The sequence below is a fragment of the Salmo salar genome, chromosome ssa26 (genome assembly GCF_905237065.1).
Source record: "Salmo salar chromosome ssa26, Ssal_v3.1, whole genome shotgun sequence".
Lineage (NCBI taxonomy): Eukaryota > Metazoa > Chordata > Actinopteri > Salmoniformes > Salmonidae > Salmo > Salmo salar.
In genome coordinates, this window is record NC_059467.1 from 16547501 (window position 1) to 16573673 (window position 26173).

At 46.0% G+C, this 26173-nt stretch overlaps 1 protein-coding gene across 1 annotated transcript in view; it reads right to left on the reverse strand.

Annotated features, from left to right (window-relative positions):
* Positions 1–15148: 15148 nt before the first annotated feature.
* The window catches only part of igdcc3 (immunoglobulin superfamily, DCC subclass, member 3), a 113421-nt gene continuing 102396 nt past the window's right edge, over positions 15149–26173 (reverse strand). Inside the window, exons 9-14 of the mRNA XM_014175440.2 lie at positions 25912–26076; positions 25312–25500; positions 24960–25064; positions 24512–24647; positions 24188–24413; positions 15149–23709 (exon numbers count right to left, since the gene is read on the reverse strand). Of these exons, the coding sequence (XP_014030915.1) occupies positions 23530–23709; positions 24188–24413; positions 24512–24647; positions 24960–25064; positions 25312–25500; positions 25912–26076 (1001 nt within the window). The 3' untranslated portion in view covers positions 15149–23529. The remainder of the gene's footprint in view (positions 23710–24187; positions 24414–24511; positions 24648–24959; positions 25065–25311; positions 25501–25911; positions 26077–26173) is intronic.

Below are 26173 nucleotides of genomic sequence, written 5' to 3' on the forward strand. Positions count from 1 at the left end.
CTGATCCTCCTGTTTGTTTGTATGATGAAGGGGGGGTCAGTGCATACTGTACATGTGGGTGTGTGTGTCCAACAGAAGCCATTGTCCAGGCTCCCTGGCCAGTGATTGACTGCGCCGCTGAGTATAGCTGACAGTCCTCCAGCGTTGCCCTGAGCCCTGTGCATCGATAAACAAGCCTAGCTAGGCTAGTACTACTCTAATCAGGCCTCCCGTAGCAGCACACCACACTCTGAATCACAGCACAGGGACAGACCTACAGAGAACAAAGACTACCGGACCACTGGGGAGCTTTGTGTGGGTTCCTTAGGTGTGTGAGTGGCTGTGTTGCTACCTTTGCATGGAGCAGATTTGTAGCGGAAGCATAGGGGAAGGATGTTCAGCAGAGAATTAAACAGAGAATCAACTCTGCATGACTGACTCAAGAGAGAGAGAGAGATTTATGAAAAGAGTTAGTCAAAGCCTGTGTTATGCCGATCAATATTTTGCAATCATGCAAGACAGTAAGAGATCCTCTCTCTAGGAGTGTGAACAATGTAAAGCTGAGGAAAGGTCTGTATTACAGTAACTCAAGTTTTGGGGAAAGGGGAAGCGAGTGATAATCATCCTGCCTGCTAGTGATGAGTCCTGAGTACGGCGTCTGCTAGTGATGAGTCCTGAGTACGGTGTCTGCTAGTGATGAGTCCTGAGTACGGTGTCTGCTAGTGATGAGTCCTGAGTACGGTGTCTGCTAGTGATGAGTCCTGAGTACGGTGTCTGACCGTCCAGCAGATGGCAGTGTCTTTCTTCCCTGTCTGTCCAATGAGCAGCTCTCGCTGGTAGGAACCCTTGGACATTCATCAACAACATCACCATGCAAGCTGGAGATTATCAGTACAGGCTAAACCATCTAAAGAGACATTCTATTAATCTCTTCTCCTCTGCTGATCTAATAATGGGGGCAAGTTAGGAGGTTTATTACCAATATGTACAGTAGCAGGAGATGAATAGTACTAGTCAGAGAAAGGTTGTTATAAAAGCAATCCACCACTCAGCTACATAAGTGCTGACCCTGAGTGCCCTTCCTGTCCTTCCCCCTGTCCCCAGGTAAGTTAGTCAGCCCCATGTGCAGGGCCAGCACCAGGCATAAGCGACATAAGCTGTCGCTTTGGGCCCCAGGCCGCTAGGGGGCCCCGACCCAGTCGGGGTCTCAACTTACTGTTGAGAGTTAGAATAGTAGAATACACAAGGTGCAATTTCGAAATTCGGTTGTGCATCAGCAATTTGTCTCTTGTCATGTCAGTCACTAACAGTCATTATGTTAGCAATGTCAGCTAACAATTTTTATATTGGTAAATTTGTCTAGCCAGCTATCTAAACTTGTAGTAATCATGGCCGAATACCGACCAACACGCAGGGCAAATGCCCAGGGTTCCTGACCTTCAGGGGGCACCCATTGATTTTGTTAGTCACTCTCACTCAGACAACATTAACATGGTAAAAGTCATGTAAAATGTGTAGAATTGCAGGAAATTAGCTTTAAAACTGAAAAATAATTAACTTTGCCCCATGGAAAAATTGCTAAAGTTTCTCTCTGCCCCATGGCAACGTGTGCAACTACAGAAAATATACTTTAAAAGGAAAAGTAAATGATCCGCCATCAAGAGGGGTCCTCTAAAAGGTTTTGCTGTGAGGAGTGGTGTAGTGCTATTTTTGTAGGTGCAGGAGCGAGAAAAATATAAGTAAATGAAGTTATCATTTCTCATAGTTTGTACCGACAGATGTAGCCTATTGAACTTGACTATAGAATATGCATAAAATGCATCCTCCAAATCTCCAAGGGCCCCCTGTGCTTAATTACAGGGATTCAATTAGCGCTACCTTCTCTTAACTAATAAGATCCCTATGTTATGTTCCCTGGTATTTTGCCCTTTGACCACCTGGTCATGGTCACCATACTGGAAACTCAGGCTGGAGAGGGAGATGGTCACGCCAAATCAAATCAAATTGTATTTGTAACCAACAATGCAGTTTTAACAAAACACCTAAAAAGTTAGAGATAAGAATAACAAATGATTAAAGAGCAGCATTAAATAACAATAGCGGGGCTATTTACAGGGGGTACCGGTACGGAGTCAATGTGCAGGGGCACCGGTGTTGAGGTAATCGAGGTAATGTGTACATGAAGGTAGAGTAATTAAAGTGGGGGGGGGTAGCCATTTGATTAGCTGTTCAGGAGTCTTATGGATTGGGGGTAGAAGCTATTTAGGAGCCTCTTGGACCTAGACTTGGCACTCTGGGACCACTTTCCTTGTGGTAGCAGAGAGAACAGTCAATGACTAGGGTGGCTGGAGTCTTTGACAATTTTTAGGGCCTTCCTCTGACACCACCTGGAATAGAGGTCCTGGATGTATTGGGCTGTACGCAATACCCTCTGTAGTGCCTTGCGGTTGGAGGCCGAGCAGTTGCCATACCAGGCAGTGATGCAACCTGTCAGGATGCTCTCGATGGTGCAGCTGTAAAAGCTTTTGAGGATCTGAGAACCCATGCCAAGTCTCCTGAGGGGGAATATATTTTGTCGTGCCCTCTTCACAACTGTCTTGGTGTGCTTGGACCATGATAGTTTGTTGGTGATGTGGACGTCAAGGAACTTGAAGCTCTCAACCTGCTACCACTGTTGTGTCATCAGCAAACTTAATGATGGTAGTGGAGTCGTGCATGGCTGTGCAGTCATGAGTGAACAGGGAGTACAGGAAGGGACTGAGCGCACACCCCTGAGGGACCCCCGTGTTGAGGATCAGTGTGGCGGATGTGTTGTTACCTACTCTTACCACCTGGGGGCGGCCCGTCAGGAAGTCCAGGATCCAGTTGCACAGGGAGGAGTTTAGTCCCAGGGTCCTTAGCTTAGCGATGAGCTTTGAGGGCACTATGGTGTTGAACGCTGAGCTGTAGTCAATGAAAAACATTCTCACATAGGTGTTCCTTTTGTCCAGGTGTGAAAGGGCAGTGTGGAGTGCAATAGAGATTGCATCATCTGTGGATCTGTTGGTGCGGTATGCAAATTGGAGTGTGTCTACGGTTTCTAGGATAATGGTGTTGATGTGAGCCATGACCAGCGTTTCAAAGCACTTCATGGCTACTGACGTGAGTGCTACGGGTTGGTAGTCATTTAGGCAGGTTACTTTAGTGTTCTTGGGCACAGGGACTATGGTGGTCTGCTTGAAACATGTTGGTATTACAGACTCAGACAGGGAGAAGTTGAAAATGTCAGTGAAGACACTTGCCAGTTGGTAAGCGCATACTCGGAGTACAAGTCCTGGTAATCCGTCTGGCCCTGCAGCCTTGTGAATGTTGACCTGTTTAAAGGTCTTACTCACATCGGCTGCGGAGAGCGTGATTACACAGTTGTCCGGAACAGCTGATGCTCTCATGCATGTTTCAGTGTTACTTGCCTCGAAGCAAGCATAGAAGTAATTTAGCGGTGCTTCCCTTTGTAGTGGGTAATAGTTTGCAGGCCCTGCCACATCCGACGAGCGTCGAAGCCGGTGTAGTATGATTCAATCTTAGTCCTGTATTGACGTTTTGCCTGTTTGATGGTTTGTCGGAGGGCATAGAGTCCCGCTCCTTGAAAGCGGCAGCGCGACCCTTTTCCTCAGTGCGAATGTTGCCTGTAATTCATGGCTTCTGGTTGGGGTACGTATGTACAGTCACTGTGGGGACGACGTCCTCGATGCACTTATTGATAAAGCCAGTGACTGATGTGGTGTAGTCCTCAATTCTATCGGAAGAATCCCGGAACATATTCCAGTCTGTGCTAGCAAAACAGTCCTGTAGTTTAGCATCTGCTTCATCTGACAACTTTTTTATCGACCGATAAGCAGGAATCAGGAGGATAGAATTAAGGTCAGATTTGCCAAATGGAGGGCAAGGGAGAGCTTTGTATGCGTCTTTGTGTGTGGAGTAAAGGTGGGCTAGAATTTCTTTCCCTCTGGTTGCACATTTAACATGCTGATAGAAATGAGGTAAAACTGATTTAAGTTTCCCTGAATTAAAGTCCCCGGCCACTAGGAGCGCCACCTCTGGATGAGCGTTTTCCTGATTGATTATGGCACTATACAGCTCATTGAGTGCGGTTTTAGTGCCAGCATCGGTCTGTGGTGGTATGTAGACAGCTACGAAAAATACAGATGAAAACTCTCTAGGTAGATGGTGTGGTCTACACCTTATCATAAGATACTCTACCTCAGGCGAGCAAAACCTCGAGAGTTCCTTAGATATTGTGCACCAGCTGTTGTTTACATAAATGTATAGGCCCCTGCCCCATGTCTTACCAGAGGCTGCTGTTCTGTCCTGCCATAGTGTATAACCCGCCAGCTGTATGTTCTTAATGTCATCGTTCAGCCACGACTCGGTGAAACATAAGATATTACAGTTTTTAATGTCCCGTTGGTAGGATAAACGTGCTTTCAGTTCGTTCCATTTATTTTCCAGCGATTGAACGTTAGCTAGCAGGACGGAGGGCAAGGTCAGTTTAGCCACTCGTTGTCAGATCCTCACAAGGCACCCTGACCTCTTTCTGCGAAATCTCCGTTTCCTTCTCCAGCGAATCACGGTGATCTGGGCCTGGTCGGGTGTCTGTATTATATCCCTCCCGTCCGACTCATTGAAGAAGATCTCTTCGTCCAGTTTGAGGTGAGCAATCGCAGTTCTGATGTCCAGAAGCTCTTTTCTGTCATTAGAGACAGTAGCAGCAACATTATGTACAAAGCAAGTTACGAACAACGTGAAAAAACAAACAAAATAGCATGGTTGGTTAAGAGCTGATAAGACGGCAGCCCTCCCCTCCGGCGACATGTTAATGGATTATGGAGAGGTATAGAGATCATCAGATCACCCTTCCTCTATAACAGGGTTTTATAGAGTTTGGCCTGTGGGTGGTTTTATTTGGCCCCCAAATAAATCGTATTATTATTATAATTTTTTTAATTGCTGATTTTTCATTGTTGGACATAAAAGACTGTAAAAACACCAAGAAATCAGCTCCGACTGATTTTAACTTTGGAATTCTGTTCCCAACTATTCCCACGCATAATAGAGAGATACGTGATTACAAATTTAAGCAAGGTTTGAAATGATTGTTATAATCAAATATTATATCTGCTTGTGCGTCTAACGGTCAATTTGCAGTTTACAAATTATTTGTAATTATTTTCCGACCCCCTGAACATCCGCTCAAGACAAATTTGGACCGCGGCTGAAACTATGATCCCTGCTCTATAATGACATCATGAACCCATATCCAGCCCTCACTCTGCACCGCCGCCCCTGTGGATGTGGATGATGCAATCAGCAGCAATAACATCACTCCACTGATCCATGGGTAAAACTATGGGATTAAATACAGAACCCAGGGCAGAAGGGTTCTCCTTACCTCGCCGTCCAACAACAACAGCTCCCCTCCAGGCTCTCACCAGTCTCCACTCTTCAGTCCCAGAGTGGGGCTTAAGGGGGGGCTTGGGGCTTGGCTGTCCACCAGGGGTCTGTTTGTGCCAACCAGGCTGGGGATTAGCTCTCTGCTCTCTGGGATTCTCTCAGGCCCCCAGGACAGGAACCCCCGCCTCTAGAGAGCGATAGAGAGATGGAGACACACAACAACAACACATTCTAACATTCTCATTCCATCACTCTGGAGAACATCTATGGACTACTTACTGTAAGTCTATGACATTAAGCAGAAAGTCCAAATAAACCAAGAGCGACGAGATAGCCATAGATGAGGTGAGTAACGTCTATTTGTAGATGCTGGTTTTCATGGACGGTGTGTCAGTACAATAAAAAAGGAGTAACAGTCACCAGCATGTATCATATTATCTAACATGTCAGTGACTATGGGTGTTTATTGTATGTTCTGTATATGTTTATACACAAGACCCTGTAACCTACAGTGGAAGTCATTCTATCTGAGTGAGTATGTCAGATAATGTTGACTTGGTTTTATTCAGCAGCGCTGGAGCCATTAGGAAACACACATACGACCTGGGGCTGAAGGGATGGAGGGAGGGAGGGAGGGAGGGAGGACAGGAGAGAGAGAGATGGAAGGAGGGAAGGACTACAGGATGGATGGAGGGAGAGATTGAGGGAGGGAGGGATGGATGGATGGAGGACAGGAGAGAGGGAGGGATGGAGGGAGGGCGATGGAGGGATGGAAAGAGAGAGGGAGGGACTATGGGATGGATTGAGGGAAGGATAGAGGGAGGGAGGGATGGATGGAAGGAAGAAGGGAGGTACTACAGGATGGAGGGATGGAGAGATGGAGGAATAGAAGGAGGGAGGGACTATGGGATGGATTGAGGGAAGGATAGAGGGATGGAAGGAAGGATGGAGGCAGTGCTTCATTTGTCTATCGTGAGGTCCCAGAACACATAGTGGAGAGGGGGGGGGTTATCCGGGGGGCTCTGAGGTCCCAGAACACATAGTGGAGAGGGGGGGGTTATCCGGGGGGCTCTGAGGTCCCAGAACACATAGTGGGGGGTTTTATCCGGGAACACATTGAGAAAAAAAGTGTCAAACACAACATAGCAGCCAAGTAGCCTACTATCTATGGTGGTGAAACGGACAGCCCTCTCCAAGGTGCTAATTCATTCAAAGCATTTTAGACGTCACTGCAGTATGCCCACATACTTGAGTATAGCTTCGGGGCTTACACAAGTCCCAATTTCTTATATCAATGTACAGCGACATTTTGAGATGACACTGCAGAACACCCACCATATGCACACATACATGGTCAGCTGTGGGGCTTATAAGACACGAATTTCATATCATTTCCAAGACATCAATGTAGCAGTAGAACAAATATCACAATATCGGAATATAACTTCAAATAAGGAGGGAGGGAGGGAGGGAGGGAGGGAGGGAGGGGGGACTGGAGAGAGGGAGAGATGAAGGGATGAGAGGAAGTCTCCAGAGGTCACCCTGTGACTGATTCATTCCTCCTCAGAGGGAGGGGATAAATAAATATATGAATGAAATGTGTAAGGCACATCTCTGTTGGCATCAGAACGCAGCCTATTCCATCATGTCACTGGTGAGCCCCGCCTGCCAGGCCATGCTAATGGAATCACACTCCTGAGGACCAGGGTCTTCATCGGCTGGCAACGGCCAACAAAGTGATATGTCACCGCAACTGAGGTGGTGGACTTAAGTTTTCAATTCCGCATTCTGGAGATGTGGGTGGAAAATAAAAGAAAACAGACAGGGGGAATTTGCCGGGCAAGACGGGCAGGGGGGATGACATTCCCGTGGGACAGGGGGGCTTTGTGGGGATTACAGTGTCTGTGGATGAGGAAGGCATTAGAGTGGAAACACAAGGCCAGGCGCCCCTGCAGGACAGGGAACAGTGGAGGAGGGTAAAGAGAGGGTGGCCACGCTCTGAAACTGATACAGCTGCATTCTCCTCTAAACATCACAGGGCCAGCTAACCCCTCCACACATTCCCCCCCAAAGCCCTCCCCCGTTGTGATGTAAGACAGGGGCCTCATCCCACCACTTTGTCTTCTGTGATTTATCAGAGAAAAGGCCACTCCCTGTCCACCCCAAACCCCCCCACATCCCACTCTGTCCTCACCCCTTTAACTGTCGCTCTCTACGCCCCCACCCCTCCACACCCCCCTCTGTCCTCACTCCTTTAACTATCCTTCTCTACGCCCCTACCCCTCCACACCCCCCTCTGTCCTCACTCCTTTAACTATCCTTCTCTACGCCCCTACCCCTCCACACCCCGTCTGTCCTCACTCCTTTAACTATCCCTCTCTACGCCCCTACCCCTCCACACCCCCTCTGTCCTCACTCCTTTAACTGTTCCTCTCTACGCCCCTACCCCTCCACACACCCTCTGTCCTCACTCCTTTAACTATCCCTCTCTACGCCCCTACCCCTCCACACCCCCCTCCGTCCTCACTCCTTTAACTATCCCTCTCTACGCCCCTACCCCTCCACACACCCTCTGTCCTCACTCCTTTAACTGTCCCTCTCTACGCCCCTACCCCTCCACACCCCCCCTCCGTCCTCACTCCTTTAACTATCCCTCTCTACGCCCCTACCCCTCCACACCCCCCTCCGTCCTCACCCCTATAACTGTCCCTCCCTCTTCAACTGGCCCTGGAGACAGCTGGGCAAACACTGACCCGTATCGCCCCTTTGTCCCAACAACCCCCAGATTCCCTGCTCGCTTCCCAGCCTCGTCCCTGGCTCCAGCCTCTACCTCGCCAGCCTAGCAACTGGGACAGTGGCCAACCCATGGCACCAGGGCCCTCTGTGGGACTATACACGTGAGACGCTGGAATTCTAAACACCCTAAGAGCTCTGGCAAACAGCAAAGGTCAGGCAGAGACACAGACACTGAAGCAGGGTCCGGAATCTGAATGTGTGTGAATCTGGCTGAAAATTCCATTCAGGCTACAGCCAGCGATAAGCAAAGATAGCAAGGGAGTGTGATTTCTGCCAGAGACAGTGAGAAGAAGATAGGAGGATGAGAGAAGACTATCTGCTCTCTTTCCTTCTTTGTGGGAAGATGGGAAGATGAGGAGCTCCATTGAGAAGGGTTATGCGTGGTGTTCCTGCGGCTGTGTTAATCCAGTGGTGTGGAGACAGAGCTCAGAGTATGGACGGCCTGGCACCATGTCCTCTCCCCCAGGGCAAGGCATAATGACACATTTTCATGACAACTACACATGTGCACACAGTGAAATAGGATGACTGGAAGAAAAACACTACACCCTTCTCCCTTCCCTTCCTCTCCCCCCTTTCCCTCTCTCTCTCCCCCTCTCTCTTTCTATCTCCCTCCCTCCCTCCCTCTCATTCTCATTCCTCCCTATCACCATTTATGCTATTTTTGTCCGTACAAATTCCCCTACCTCTCTGCATCGCTCTCCTCCCAATCTAGCTGTATGTTCTCTTTGTCTGTACACATCCCTTTTTATTCCGGCATCTCTCCCTCTATTCTTTTTCTCTAGTGCTGATGAATGCACACATTATCCCTGTAGAGAAATGAAAGACAGAAAAGGATAAGGAGGGCAAATGGTGAAGCACTAATGATGTGCTGTACTATACCTGCAGTAGTCATTATCTAAAGTGTCAGTAGATAAAAGAGCTGAGGCTTGACCAAGATGTTACTTAGTCAAGTAGAGTTCCACAGAGCTTTGTTTCTGTCAGTGACTAACATGGTGCATGGTTTAAACTGATACACATTAGAAGAGAGAAACGCTAACACACACACGCAAACACTAACACAGATACACACATACACCCCCCCCCCTGCTCCATTCCCCAGTGGTTTCAGTAATTAACCCCACGCAGTGCTTATACAGGCTTATATAGTCTGTGAAGTACACATTTGCATACATAATACTTGGAGTTCTGCATCGGTTCCACCCAACAAAACAGTCCTGATGCCTGATGCTTGTCTTTTAAAGCATGAGCATTAAAGTGAGAGAATGGGGCTCAGAAATGCCTGCCGTGGCTACAGTGCTCTGGCAATGCAAACAGAAAACAGGCCAGTGTATAGTCTAGGCTAGCATAGTACAGACTAGCAGCCTGCCTGCTGTCCCATCTTCTAACTGACAGCTAGAGCAGGGATCATTAGCGCCATGACGAGTCTGAAGGAGATGCGAAAGTGGCTTCATTCGAGACACTGACCTGTAGTCAGGCACGATGCAGCAGGAACGGACCGATCGACGACCACACCACAGCACCTGACAAACACAGGCCACTGCTAAATATAGACCTGCGAATTAGGGCTGCCTCTGTGTACATTTACTTCTATGTTAATTATAAGGCTCACACACAGACGAGGCCAGTATAACCCTATATTGGACAGGATCTGAAGAGGTCCTTTGAGAGAGACTTTTCAATCTCATTTTGACCATTTACATGGCACAGAACATGAAGGCACTGGTATAGTTTCGAATTAGCTAACACACAGTGAGACTTCTAAGGACTGGGTAGTCATAAAAATGATCATTTCAATCAACGTAATGCACCTTGAGGACAAAATTGTACTTTTTACAACTAGCTATATACAATAATAGAAAAATCCAATTTCCCCAAATATAGATGATTTTAATTAGACCAGGAGCCACCCAGCAGTAAGATCAGATCAAATCTGTTGCTTCCCTCCAAGTCTCCCCTGTGCAACCAGCACACCATCCCACACACTGAGCCAATCGTTCAACCAAGCACAGCGGCTTTCACAACACAGCTGAGGGGTGGTGGTGGTGATGGTGGTGGTGGTGGTGGTGATGGTGGTGGTGGTGATGGTGGTGATGGTGGTGGTGGTGATGGTGGTGGTGGTGGTGGTGATGGTGGTGATGGTGGTGGTGATGGTGGTGGTGATGGTGGTGGTGGTGGTGGTGGTGATGGTGGTGGTGGTGGTGGTGGTGGTGATGATGGTGGTGGTGGTGATGGTGGTGGTGGTGGTGGTGGTGGTGGTGGTGATGGTGGTGGTGATGGTGGTGGTGATGGTGGTGGTGGTGGTGGTGATGGTGATGGTGGTGGTGGTGGTGGTGGTGGTGGTGGTGGTGGTGGTGGTGGTGGTGGTGGTGGTGGTGGTGATGGTGGTGATGGTGGTGGTGATGGTGGTGGTGATGGTGGTGGTGGTGGTGGTGGTGGTGGTGGTGGTGGTGGTGGTGGTGGTGGTGGTGGTGATGGTGGTGATGGTGGTGGCCATGATCCTGCTCAAAAACAAAGCTGCTCCATCAGGTGAAATAGGTCAGGTAGCCATTTTCTCCTGGGAGGGAGGTAGACTCTCACACTGCCTCTCCTCTCCTCCACCGGTAGCCTAGCGAGCGTGTCAGTGTGTGAGCCGCTGCTCTAGGGTCTAATTAATGCAGCACACTGTGCACCCATATGGCTACATGTGATTAAACAGATCGAAAAGAGAAGAGAGAGAGTCAACCACATGGGTCCCCATCTCCCTCTCTCTGTCCATGCAGCCTGGATTGCTGCGTTAGTTTGTTTTTCTCTCCCTCTTTCTCTCTCTTTCTCTCTCGTTCTCTCTCTCCCTCTCATGGGGCTAAGACAGTGATTCGACCTTGACACAAAGGAGTTTGATTAGACCCAGGGAAATCAATACTGAACATGTCCAAGTCAGTCAAACATACAATTAATTATATATTTTGTCATGTCATTATGCCCAAGCTATTTTTCATCTCCAAGGCCAAAGCAAGGTAAATATGTATTTGTCTTTTCCTGTGGGGACAAAGGCTGCATGTGTCTCTCAGCCAGCTGAGCAGGCTGGGGCTCTGTCTCTATCTCCCAGCTATTACTGGTGCCATGGCTGCTGGCTTTCACTCTGTGTGCATGTGTTTGATTAGGGAGGGGCTCCCTGGGCTCACGGATGGGTGCTTTTGGAGATGTCATTTCTCTTCCTCCTCCTCCTCCTCCTCCCCTCCCAGCTTCCCTCTCTCCCTCTCTCTCTCCCCTCTTTGTCCTGCTTCACACATCTCAGGCATCAGGCGCTCTGGGGATGCGACATCTCTGCCTGCCTGCCTGTCCAATGACAGCAGCTCTCCTCTCCTCTCCTCTCCTCTCCTCTCCTCTCCTCTCCTCTCCTCTCCTCTCCCTTCCTTCCTTCCTTCCTTCCTTCCTTCCTTCCTTCCTTCCTTCCTTCCTTCCTTCCTTCCTTTCTTTCTTTCTTTCTTTCTTTCCTTCTCCTTTCTTTCTTTCTCTTTCCTTCCTTCTTCTTCCTTCCTTCCTTCCTTCCTTCTTTCCTTCCTTCCTTCCTTCCTTCCTTCCTTCCTTCCTTCCTTCCTTCCTTCCTTCCTTCCTTCCTTCCTTCCTTCCTTCCTTCCTTCCTTTCGTTCCTTCCTTTCGTTCCTTCCTTCGTTCCTTCCTTCCTTTCTTTCATTCTTTCTTTCTTCAGGGGCTGATGTGGGTGTACTGTATGTGTGTGGGGGAGAGGGAGAGGGAGGAATAGATGGAGAGGGAGGGAGGGAGAGAGAAAGAGATAAGTGCATGTGTCAGAGATATGATTCCATATCTGTGCATGTGAGACATTCACTCACTGCCACTGAAAAGGTCACCAGATTTATTTCTGGCAAATACATAGAAATGTGTTATAGGGGCAGCCATTTTACTCCTTCATAGCAATTCCCTCGGCACCGTCTGCAATTCCATCAGTCCTCCTTTCTGGGGAGAACCAGTCACTCCATTAATGCGTTCAGTGCCACGTCTCCTGTGGCTTCCCAAAGTTAATGCATACATCCTCCATCACACGTGACACAATGTGAGCTAGCACTGAAATCCTGTATGCCTCCACCATGACCAAAGGAAAGAAATGTCAGTCCAGCACCATCCGAAGGGGATGGGAAGGTAACTTACTGTAACTCGTCTGTGCTTAGTATGAGTCCGTTCCAGAATTTTCAAAACACCATCCCTACAATTAGAAAAAGACACAAAAAGGCACTCAAAGACAAACAGAGGAACCACTCCAAAACCAGAGGAGCTGACAAGATGGTTTTGATTATTTGCGATGTGTGAGGAGGTACGTTTCCCCCTTCACAGTCACCTGGGAAGCGTGTTACGGCTGGGAAATCTGGAAGCAGTAAAAAAAGCTGAAAACTTCAGAGGGAGGCGGGCATGAAAGTTGGCTGGTCTGACCTGTGACCCCCTTCGCTCTCGACTGCTCCCTTTGAGCTGCTAAAAGGCGTGCGTTGTGAGAATCCAAAAGACAGCTGCGCCCCCCTTACTTGAAGCACGCTTGTGGAGTGCAGAGGTCCCCCTCTCTCAGTTCGGGCCTAAATTATGTGGGGTCAGGGGGGGCTGGTTGACCCCCAGTGGAGGTGGTCCGGCCGTGGCTGGGGATAGAGTTTCACTGGTTTATATGGCCAGTCTGGGCCGCTCTGCTCAGCTCTGTGCTGTTATGTGGTTGAGGGGCCATCCATCCTGCCTGTGAACACAGCTCCCTGTTTTCTGATTTACTATCGCAAGAGATAATGAAGAAACCAGCGCCGCAGGGCTCTCTCACACACTCTCTCTCACACACTCTCTCTCACACACTCTCTCTCACACACACACTCTCACACACTCTCTCTCACACACACTCTCTCACACACTCTCTCTCACACACTCTCTCTCACACACACACTGTCACACACTCTCTCTCACACACACTCTCATACACTCTCTCTCACACACTCTCTCTCACACACACCCTCATACACTCTCTCACACACACTCTCACACACACTCTCATACTCTCTCTCTCTCACACACTCTCTCTCACACACACTTATAGTTACACACACAGATACACATACACACCACACACAGATACACACAGATACACACACATACACACCACACTCAGTCACATGTATGCAAGCACACACTTACACATACACACCACACACAGATACACACATACACAACACAGACACACACATACACACTGTCATCATCACAGGAGGCTGCTGGGGGGAGAACGGCCATAATAATGGCCGGAACGGAGCGAATGGAATGGCATCAAATACACGTAAACCATGTGTTTGATGTATTTGAAACCATTCCACCAATTCCGCTCCAGCCATTACAACGAGCCCATCCTCCCCAATGAAGGTGAGACCAGCCTCCTGTGACTGCAACATATACGACAGTCGTGTGTGTGTGTGTGTGTGTGTGTGTGTGTGTGTGTGTGTGTGTGTGTGTGTGTGTGTGTGTGTGTGTGTGTGTGTGTATGTATATGTGTGTGTGTGTATGTATATGTGTGTGTGCTGCATGGACAAGTTAATCTCATACCTCACATCTCTAGTTGAAACAATACCGTAGTTTCAAGGTTACAATCAAATGCACTAAGATCAATGTTATTCATAGTGCTGTTATTGATCTCATGCATCGGGGAGCGAGGCAGAGTCAGGGTGCCTCAGATTACAGGGGCATTCACATGTATTTCATACTGTACTATACCCAGGGGGCCCACTGAGCCAGCCCATACTGACAAACAGGACTGTTAATGTCATTACTGGGACAGCGTGGCAGTGTGAGACTACACTGTGGGGCTTCGGGAACATACATGTACATACACACAAATAGCAGACCACTTTAGACTAATATAGTGTACACACCAGCGATGGGGGAGAAAATCTATGTAGTTACATATCTGGATCTTATTTTTGACGATATATCGTATTGTTTTGACAATATTTAATCTCAATACATATAGAATCGTGAGTTGCAATACATATCGCATCGGCACCTACCGGTAAGTATCATGATAGTATGGTGTTGTGAGGTCCCTGGTTATTCCCAGCCCTAGTACACACAGTTACTGTCACGTGGCGACGTACATGTTTTACCAAAGTAAAAAACGACACACTTTTTACTGGTCATCCATGGCTTAACCGAATAAATGCTGGATATCCCCTTGGTACTGAAAAGTAAGGGATTCTAAAAGTATAGGATTACGGTAACAATATGTTCCGATTTAGAATTTACAATTAGGATTAAGGAGTGGAGTGTAAAGAAGGTGTTGAATTCGAATCAAGAGGTTTTGGTGCTGGTTTTCTCTCCAGGATTTACATGTAAGCAAGTGAACTGGATGATGAAACTAGTATTGAAACAGGCTTCAGAATATAATTCACAGCCCAAATAAGCGAGATGCAGAGAGAGTTTGATTTAGATTCCTAGTCTTTCTTAAAGCCTGACTATCTTAGATTGGCGATTATTAGAAATCTGTCAGCATTTCCCATCGTCAGAACAACCAGCATCCTGTTCCTGTGTATCCTGTTCAGTAGTCCCAGACTTCCCCTGCAGCCTTAACGTGGTAAACACTGCACATGGCATGTTGTGCAGTACCAAGGACACGATCTGCATACGGTAATGAGTGTATTATAAACCAACGACATGAATGGGGTTCATCGTGGTAGAATGTGAGGCATTGTAGGATGCAGCTTCGATGTACTGTAAGGCTACTGTAGGGTTAACCTGTTTCCTTTTCCTGCTATGCCTTATTTAACCTGATGTGTCATGAGCGGGAATGTGCTTTTGATGAAGGCCGTCAATTTCTTAATTATAATATGCGAGACAAATGTGAAGATAATTGTGTCGCCAAAACAACCACGCGCCAGACACACACACGCACGTCCACACGCAGAGTAAGAACACTTCACACCTGTCATTTTAATTACTAGAGCTAGTTTATTAACATTGTTGTTGTCGTCTTTTGCCTTTAATCAGCGTGGCACAATGACTTCTAAAACAATACAAACCACTAAAAAATATCTAGTCTGTCTTTATACACATATACACATACATACAGTATTATACATATGTATACACATGTGAATCACGACCAACCATCAAAACCAACTACAGATACTGTATCATAGAGAACACACATTTGTGGACACATAAAAGTGATCCCTGATGGGAAAAATGATCTAAAATCTCTTAAAATCATTCATATTGACCTGAATTTGATTGTGGGACACTTGGGCAGGCAGAGGCACTGACCTCAGCAGACATATAGACAGACAGACATATAGACAGACAGACAGACATATAGACAGACAGACAGACATATCGACCAACCGACAGACAGACAGACATAGACAGACAGACAGACAGACAGACAGACAGACAGATGTGACTGAACAGCTCTCCACAGACAATATGCAGCTGATTATACTATACTGTACAGGTTTGTGCTCTCTTAGTTCCTTCTCCATAGCCTGGCTATTCTCATCACGCCAGCTCTGTCCCTATATCAAACCCAACACAAGCACTAAAAACCGAGGAGCCTTTCCCCCCCATTAAAAGTACAGTGAGGCTATAGAAACTGGCTGGGCACTGTATTTGGCAGTTGGTTTAGGTTAGCACCCTGGCAGCGATACCATAACCCAATGGCATGGTAGTAGCAGTAGCAACAGTGACTTTGACAGTCGTACGCATAATAACTGTATGAGAAAGCCTTTTCCCCTTGCCCTGTGCGATGTGCCTGGTGGCTTCTACAGGAAGTGACAGAGACTCTGGAGAGAATGCCACAGGTTTGTGAGGAAGTGAGGAGGGATACAGTCAGTATTGCCAACCAAACTGGGTAAGAGGAGATCAAATATGACAGTAATGCCACCTGTGTAAGCTCAACTGTAGCTACAATAAGTTGGCACAAGTTTACCTGGAGATACAAGCAGCTCTTGTATCCCTGCTGATGCAGTAATAACGCAGGTCTGTACTGTAGATTACAGCGCTACAGCTGTGCATACTTTGTGTGTATTTCCATAAACGCATGCTTCTCTAAGCACAGCTTTAACATGAAAACATGTTAATAAACGTTTGTACGGAAAGGTTCATGCTTTATTGTCTCCACTGTTTAATGATCATGAACTCGATTTTACGGTTTGACTGTGAATCAATTACATCTCTCAGTGGTGGAAAGGGATCAAACCAAGACAAAGTGAGTTATAATAACAGGTAAGAGTGTCATGGCGATACGAAGATGATCAACAAGCAGTAAAGATGATCTATAACAAAGTCTTTCTGAGTAGAAACAGTTGTAGCAAATACACACTATCAAACATGTAGGTCAACGGTGTGGAAGAGAAACATCAATAGCATCATGTTGAGATGACAATACTTGCCCTATTCCAATGGCTAAATGTCACAGTGTCACCATCACAAATCCAATAATGATAAACTAACAATTTTAGCAGTCTGCTAAAACAGCACATTTGCGAATAGCTGAGAAAGATATGGTTCAAAAAACGATTTTTTCCCCCTCTGTAGCAATGCTTAAATACATTGGATTTAACGTGTTTCTCGACAGAGGTACAAATATACTATTGATCTCAAACATGCTTTAAGTTACAATTCCATTAATTCACCATGAAATGACAAGAATTCAAATGATTTGAAAATCTTCAAATCAGCATTATCTGACATGTACAGTCGTTGAGTTTTTTTGGAGAATATCTGAGAGATAATAGCATCAGAAATGTAATCAATTTACAATCAAAAGTATAGTCATTTGGTGCCACAGTGATCAATACAGCACATATTAACAGACCAATACATCTGAACTGTGCAGTGTTACAGCATGACAAAAAGGCCAATCTCTCAACAGTGCTTGTTTGTTGGTTACACCGTCAGACATGTCAACAATGAGATATTGCTGTAATCGTTTTCGCGAAGTTCCTGCAAAATGTAGCTAGCTTTGTCCTGTTTCTACAATATGAACAAAAATGTGGAATACATGGACAGACTTGGAGTTGTATCTCATGTAACTTCAACACCACACCATATTTCATGGACGTGTTGTAACAAATCTTACTAAGATACTAACTCATGCCCAAACCAGTTAGGGGGGAGGGTTACCTTCTTTGTTTTAAGATATCAGGCCAGTATGGCATACCGTGAGTACCTACTCCATCACTAATATGATCTAAAATTCAAACAATCACTTTTGTGCAAGATTGTGCAAGTGTCTATATTAGTCTTGGTAGATACTTGACTATTTCCTTTGTGGCCACTGGTCAGCAACTGCCAGTTAAGATAGTTCCTAACTTGTTAGGAGTCCTAATTAGCATGTATAGCATCTGCAACAAAAAAAAGAAAGGAAAATAACATGGCCAGCAGTAGTTTCAGAGTTTCCCCTTGCCTTCCATGGCTGGGGTAGAGAACAGAGAAAACGGTTCAACATTTAATCCCTTTCATGAAGAGGCTTAAAAAGCTGAAACGGTAACATTATTGTCACACAGAAAAAAATGTTTGTTTTACAGAGTCCCAGTTTGATGTTTTTACTCTCCAGTTGTCAATAGGCTTGTGTTGCCAGAGATAAACCAGCTAATGTCTCTCCCATGATTCTCTCTGGGGAGAGCTGGGGCACTGGGGTAATTCTGACAAACACTCCTTTCTTTACAAAGTTGTGTGTGTGTCGCTGGTGTGTGTGTGTGTGTGTAGGGAGAGGTGGCATTACAGAGAGGGGCAAGGAAGAGAGACAAAAGGAGACAAAACCGTACTAAGAAGAGCGGTTTTGAACTTCATTCACGAACCCCTATATACGTCTCACTGAGGCTACACATCTTCATGCATGGAGGATTACCATTATCTGCTCAGTATGTGTGAAAGTGGAGAGATTATCTCCTTGATTATTTGCCTAGTCGATAAACAAAAAAAGGCAGTCCCTCCCCCTAAACTGGTTGAATAGGGCACAGTCAGAGCACTGTGAGAGGAAGATTGTACTAAATGACATGGACTCTCATAGTGGAGCGCCCAGTCCATGTTCCGCTGTGACGAATACAACATAAGGATTAGATAGACGTTCCCTGAGCACAGTCAGCCCACTCTCTCTTTGTCCCAGAGAAACAAACTCAGCGGACGGGGAATCTCACGAGAGGAAGAAGCAGGGCTGAGAATAGATAGCGGGAGAATCTCATCCCACCAGCCAATGGAGTGGTAATAAGTCAGAAAAGACTAGAGCAGCTTCAGCAGTTGATCACAGAGGGCAGCTCTTAACATTGATCTATAGGAGTGTAAAGCACTGGGAGAATCATGATCATATCAATCATGTAAACATGATGCCCCATTTTACAGCTCTGCATTCTGGGTGAAGGGTAAATAAGGTGTGCACTGTATGGCACTAAAACCTGTCAAATCATGGATGAGATGTGGGCAATTTCCAGCATCGGAAATTAACCGTAAATTATTAAGAAAAAGTACCTCTGGTTTCTCTGGAGAGACCCCTCCTCACACACATCTATTATGTTTTTAAAGAAGCACTAGAGAGAATATTACATCAACAGTTCATAAATACACGTGTAACATTGAGGCGTTTCTTTCTGCTAGTTTGACAACTATCATTATTGTTTACTAAGACTTGCAATGTAAATATACCATAATGTACAATAAAAATGCAAGAAATGAATACACGCGAGACAATAAAAGAAATGCATGGTGAAGAAACAAACAAACATAAAGTACAGAATTACTGCAGATGAGTTCTGGTTCCACGTTTCCAGCAATAATGCAAGCATTAACAACAACGACTTCTACTGCATCGTACAATAAAAACCCTCTGCTGGAGGAACACACACCGACACATCTCTCTGGAATGTAATGTGCATTATAACTGTACAATAGATAGTCTAATAGAAACACAGTTCTACAGCCCGGCTTTAACACAGATATCCCATTTATTTAACCAGTCCGTTTCAGGCTAGTGTAGTTACCATATCAAATCTAGAATGGACCAAGCGCTGGACACACTTCACTTCCTCTAATCAGCAAACTACAAAGGCATGAGAGCACTGGCTGCTCTAAGCGATCTAACTCAAACATATTGGACCAACAAATTACTACAATTCAATCGATTACTGCAGTCTAGGAAGGTAGGAATATGTGTGTGCCTTTACAGGAGATGTTTTATATCAAGGGTACAGTATTTCATATCTAATGGAGTTACTCCATTTATTGACACAATTTGAGTATGATAACTGCAGAAATCCCTTACAATAAATCAGGGGTGAGAACTGGTGACTGTTCATAATCTGTATTTACAAACACCTGTTGCTGCAGATCATCATGCACATCATCTATGAGGAGGGTTCTGGGAGTAAAACAGTAGTAGCTATACTACATTTTATACTGAGTAGCCGTACTACAGTTTGTAGTGAGTAGCCGTACTACAGTTTGTAGCTGAGTAGCTGTACTACAGTTTACAGCTGAGTAGCCATACTACAGTTTGCAGTGAGTAGCCGTACTACAGTTTGCAGTGAGTAGCTGTACTACAGTTTGTAGTGATTAGCCATACTACAGTTTGTAGTGAGTAGCCATACTACAGTTTGTAGTGAGTAGCCATACTACAGTTTGCAGTGAGTAGCTGTACTACAGTTTGTAGTGAGTAGCCATACTACAGTTTGCAGTGAGTAGCCATACTACAGTTTGTAGTGAGTAGCCATACTACAGTTTGTAGTGAGTAGCCATACTACAGTTTGTAGTGAGTAGCCATACTACAGTTTGCAGTGAGTAGCCATACTACAGTTTGTAGTGAGTAGCCATACTACAGTTTACAGTGAGTAGCTGTACTACAGTTTGTAGTGAGTAGCCATACTACAGTTTGTAGTGAATAGCCATACTACAGTTTACAGTGAGTAGCTGTACTACAGTTTGTAGTGAGTAGCCATACTACAGTTTGTAGTGAATAGCCATACTACAGTTTGTAGTGAGTAGCCATACTACAGTTTGTAGTGAATAGCCATACTACAGTTTGCAGTGAGTAGCTGTACTACAGTTTGTAGTGAGTAGCCATACTACAGTTTGCAGTGAGTAGCCATACTACAGTTTGTAGTGAGTAGCCATACTACAGTTTGTAGTGAGTAGCCATACTACAGTTTGCAGTGAGTAGCTATACTACAGTTTGTAGTGAGTAGCCATACTACAGTTTGTAGTGAGTAGCCATACTACAGTTTGTAGTGAGTAGCCATACTACAGTTTGTAGTGAGTAGCCATACTACAGTTTGCAGTGAGTAGCCATACTACAGTTTGTAGTGAGTAGCCATACTACAGTTTGCAGTGAGTAGCCATACTACAGTTTGTAGTGAGTAGCCATACTACAGTTTGTAGTGAGTAGCCATACTACAGTTTGTAGTGAGTAGCCATACTACAGTTTGTAGTGAGTAGCCATACTACAGTTTGCAGTGAGTAGCTATACTACAGTTTGTAGTGAGTAGCCATACTACAGTTTGCAGTGAGTAGCTATACTACAGTTTGTAGTGAGTAGCCATACTACAGTTTGCAGTGAGTAGCTATACTACAGTTTGTAGTGAGTAGCCATACTACAGTTTGTAGTGAGTAGCCATACTACAGTTTACAGTGAGTAGCTATACTACAGTTTGTAGTGAGTAGCTATACTACAGTTTGTAGTGAGTAGCTATACTACAGTTTGTAGTGAGTAGCCATACTACAGTTTACAGTGAGTAGCTATACTACAGTTTGTAGTGAGTAGCCATACTACAGTTTGTAGTGAGTAGCCATACTACAGTTTGTAGTGAGTAGCCATACTACAGTTTGCAGTGAGTGCTTGATGTCCTCGTTTACTAGTCCATAACAGACGCATGTTCAAAGACATTCAAGGCTGTGTGGAAAAACAAAAACGTAAAAGCTTCTGATACAACAAAAATGTAATAAAAACAATTGTGATACATTCACATCCACAAAAGCTAAGCATATAGGCGAAAACAACTGTTTTTCTGTCACACAACTGCACTACCACAAGGCCCTGAAGACATCCTCCCTTCCCTAGGAGCGTGTGTGTCATTACGTGTCTGTGTGGGTGTGTGGTGTATATTTATGCACATATAGAAGTGTGAGAGGGAGCAACCTGAGAGCAGGCCTGTCGTGTCGGGGTTGAGGTAGGTACCAGAGTAATACTGCTTTAGGCCATTACGTGACTGAGACACAGTAGAGAGCATAGAGTTATAATGTGATCTATCTCTACAGTAGAGAGAGCCAGGGAGAAGACAGGGTCAGTCGGACAGCGGCCCTAACCCAGCCTACTGTAAGAGTACTGGGCTGGCTCAGGTTGGCTCTGCCTCAGGGAAGCTCCAGCTCCAGAGAGCATGGTTCTGGAGGAACAGGTGGAGCAGTGGTGGTGGTACTCCCAGATCTGACCCTGGATCAGATCCAAGTCTGTTGACTGTGTGTTTGCTCAGGAAGATGACAGCATGAGCACACTGAACTCAGATCTGTGAGTTAATACCTGTGGTCCAACTGTTAAACCATCTCCCTCTGGATTTACATGCAGCAGTGTAATAAAGATTTTCCTGAAGCACTTTCATTTGTCCGTGTGGAGGAGGGATGGAGTGAGGGATCTGGGATGGACAGGCTCGATAAGTCTGGGCTATTCCTTTATGACAGAAGGGAATTGATTTGATTTGAGCCCTGATTAAACATAACAAAGGAGTGCACTGTGCCGCAGCTTGGAGTGAGTGACAGGCAGCCCAAAAATCAGATTAGAACGACACCATTGTCAATTAAAGAGCCAATTACCTGGTATCATATCAGATACATTAACATTTGTGGTTGTCAATGCCTACAATGACATTTTGATACATTTGTGCTTCATTTTCTTAATACATCACATTCACTCGCTGTCTAGCACGCGCACACACACACACACACACACACACACACACACACACACACACACACACACAAATACACACACACACACACACACACACACACACACACACACACACACACACACACACACACACACACACACACACACACACATACACACGCACACACACATACAGTTCCATCACGCAATCATTCATAAATACACATATAATGTATGTCTCAATCGAGTGTAAATGTAACTAAAACCTCACCTACCCAATGGAATATCTGCAGCAGTTCTCACATAGCAGTAAAATTGTCCTGAAATTATTAGTGGCAGTGCAGTGCATCTCTAACAGTCTTTTCAATCAACAGAAGCAACTAAGATTCAAATAAAACAAAGACAAAATATCTTACACAAACACGATGGAAAACGATGAAAAATGTCTTTACAAGTAGAATACATACAACAATATCATCTGTCAACTTGCATGAGGTACTGACATATCCACAAACAGCAATTCATCGACAGAGGGAAGCCAGGAGCTCTCACAACAGAAGTACATGTTTCATTATGAAAGAAAGAACAACTACAACATTGTTATCTTGAGGTAGAACGTGGACTTCAGCGGGTTTTTTTTTAGGTGCTTTCCGTTAGATTTTTTTCTCTTCTTTTTCCGGCTTCGACAAGCAGGAGAGCGGCGGTTCTTGACATCTGAGGTAGCGTGGCACCTGTTCTCGTGTTTTACGAACCGATCGCTCTACATGTAAAAGTAACTGAACACAAGGGGAAAAGACGGATCCAAAAGGTTTCCCACGTCACATTCATTCCGGCTGAGGTAGGTTTTTGTTGAATCCTAAGGTTCACAGAGCTAAGTTTAGAACCTGTATGAAGGCCGAGAACTAATAAAAAAAACATTGATATCACTGAAAATAAACGTCCTGAGACAGAGAATATATGAAATCACTGGAAGAAGGCCTTAGTCTTCGTTGGATGCGTTTGTGGAATCCTTGCTAGGCTAAGAGTAGGCAGCAGTCTTTGACATAGAAAGAAAAAGTAGAGAGATAGTAGAGAAATAAAAACTTATTCGACTCTGAGATAAAATGATGAGTGTATAACAAAGACATTCTGGGCATCTATTCTGTGTGCTGCCAGCAACCAGAAAATGAAGGAAGTACGAAAAAAACAAGAACACATCATTCACCTGTCAAACCTAGCTGTCCATCACAAAAGCGCACCAAAAACCTAGGCCGGGGAGACCTCCAAGAACGAGTCCAAGACCCCTATAACTTTTCCAGAGGCGACTTATTTAACTTACCAATAATACAATTATTTGCACAAAGAAAAACGAATATGAAAGGAAATACTTCGGTCGACCTGAGTGTGATACGAGTCTGAGGTGACACTGTGACCGTGTCACAGACTTGACCTTCATGTTTCTATCAGGTCTGGTCCTGCTGGGTGACCCCGGCCACAGCCCTGTCACTGGCCCCCCGGCCCTTGGCTGGAGGCCTCTGGAACTGCGTCTCTCTGTCCCCCTCCACCACAAGGCTGAAGTCATCCAGCGGCAGAGAGGACAACTGGGTCTCGTTCAGCGCATAGGACACCAGGGATCTATCCAACTGGAAACACACACACACACACACACACACACACACACACACACACACACACACACACACACACACACACACACACACACACACACACACACACACACACACACACACACACACACACACACACAGTAATGTAGTTAAAGATGGAATGCGTAGTAGGGGAAACAGCGCCCCCGTCTGCCCCACTGCCGTCGTTATTGTTTTGTGGAAGAGGTGAAAATTGCAGTACAAATAGCGCCGTTCTATCGTGTGTGCAGTGAGGGGAAAACTGTGTTAGTTGTTTGCAGTAACTATGCTGTTGTTGTAATATTGTTAACGGGCGTGGCAGTTTCACCAATTAACAATTCCAGCTTTAATATGGTAATATAGAAAATGGCCAATCTAATGTAAATCTAGCCCATTGCATCATTCTAGACTTAGATAAATTGAACTCTTATGACTTGATTTCAGTTGACTACTTGGTGTCAGGCCCTCTACTCACCATGCGTGAACTGTCAGCTAGGTCTCCACAGTGGGACGGGCCTGAGAAGAGTCTCTCCAGCTCGTTGCTGTCTCCCCTGCCCTTCCCAGCAACGCTGCCATTCCCTTCCATGCCTGACCTGCTCACCCCATTTAAGGCCAGGGCCCCCTGTGAGGAAGACGACGACTCTAGCGAAATGTTACGCCCGGCCTGGGGGGTGGCCTGCACTGTCTTACACGTCATCAACCTGGAGGAACACAATTCATACAAAAACCCACCGTCAGCCCCCCTGCCAAGCCCACACACACACACACATAGTCCCCTTGTCGTTGCACCAATACTCACCTCCCCCTGTAGCTGAACATGAGGAAGAGCACGCAGAAGACGATGCAGGTGACTCCTATATGGATGCCGATGATGATGCCGGCTGTAGAGGTCTTGCTCTGTTCATCCTTCACACAGTCACAGGGGGTATTCAGCACTGTAGAGACACACACACACACACACAGCCCAGTAAGGACAACAGCAATGCCACGCAGCACAGTGACAAACACATACACACAGAGAAACAATGCCCACAGCACAGAGCTGTCATACAGTACACCTACAATCTAATCTAGTGCTGCCAGCCAGACTACTAATGCTGTGGCAGCATGGAGTGATCCAGTCAAACGGAGAGCTGTAAACACACACAGCAGCCTGCGTGAGGCCTCTTCAACGCTGCTCTGAAAAGATTACAGGACGTGTGAGCCCTGGTTTGCGTGAGTGTTTGTGTGCGGCAGCAGGAAGTCACCTGATTTCTCCGCAGCCTCCTTCAGTGAGACGAAGCGCATTGTGGCGTTGCCGTCTCCGTGTTGGTTGAAGGCCAGAACCTTAATCTCATACACCAGGGTTGGATCTGAGGAGAGAGAGAGAGAGAGAGAGAGAGAGAGAGAGAGAGAGAGAGAGAGAGAGAGAGAGAGAGAGAGAGAGAGAGAGAGAGAGAGAGAGAGAGAGAGAAGTTGAGACATATAGCTATATGAATAGAATTGGCTTCTAATGTACAATCACTCAAGGCATCACTTTAAACACACTGACTGTGTAACAATCCCTTCAACACATCTCCATGGATCATCCTACCCCCAGCCCATGTCCCCCTGTCTCACCCAGCTGAGTGATGTTGTACTGGGTGACGTTGCGGGTGAAGGTGAGTGGTCCGGTGAAGAGGGGGGTGTGGACCCTCCTGTAGTACAGCCTGAAGCCCTCATGTTGGCCCATCTTAGAGGATGGCTCCCACACCGCCTGCACCACACTGCTGCTCATCAATTTAATGAACAGTGACGGGGGTGCTGGCACTGAAACACACACAGTGGTGTTAGAATCCACTAAACATCCACATAACAATAAACGACATGATATATTCAATTAAACACAAGCCGTCAGGCTTGTTAAGCCAACCATGTTTTAGTCTATAAAACAGGTCTTTAGTACTTTCTCAGTATATCTGTGTCAAGTATGTGGCTACGGTACTACAGACTCCTGTAGGTGTTTTACAGAACCTTTACAATAAACAACTCATAAAAACCTTTTTTGGTCCATGTAATTGCCACCAATTAAGTGAGCGTTTATGTGTGTGTGTGTGTGCAAGCCTATGTGTGTAGGTCTTTGTGTGTGCTGTTTGCGTATGCTTCTGTGTGTGGGTGCTCTGTTTGTGTTTGTGCAAGTGTGTGTGTATGTGTGCAGGTGTGTGCGTTCCCAAGGCACACCTTCGCCCAGTGTGCTCTCGGTGGCGCTCTCGGAGGGCTTGCTGGCTCCGCGGGACGTGTAGGCCTTCACATAGAAGGTATAGCTGGTGGACGGCTCCAGATCCCCCACTACCTGCTGTAGAGTCACCTTACTGACGGCTTCCTGGTACTCCATCTCCACAGGGTCTGAGAGAGGGATGGAAAGAGGGATGGACGGGGAGGGAGAAAGAGAGAGAAAAAGAGAGAGCGAGATTGTTTAATTTAACGGTTATTTATACACTGT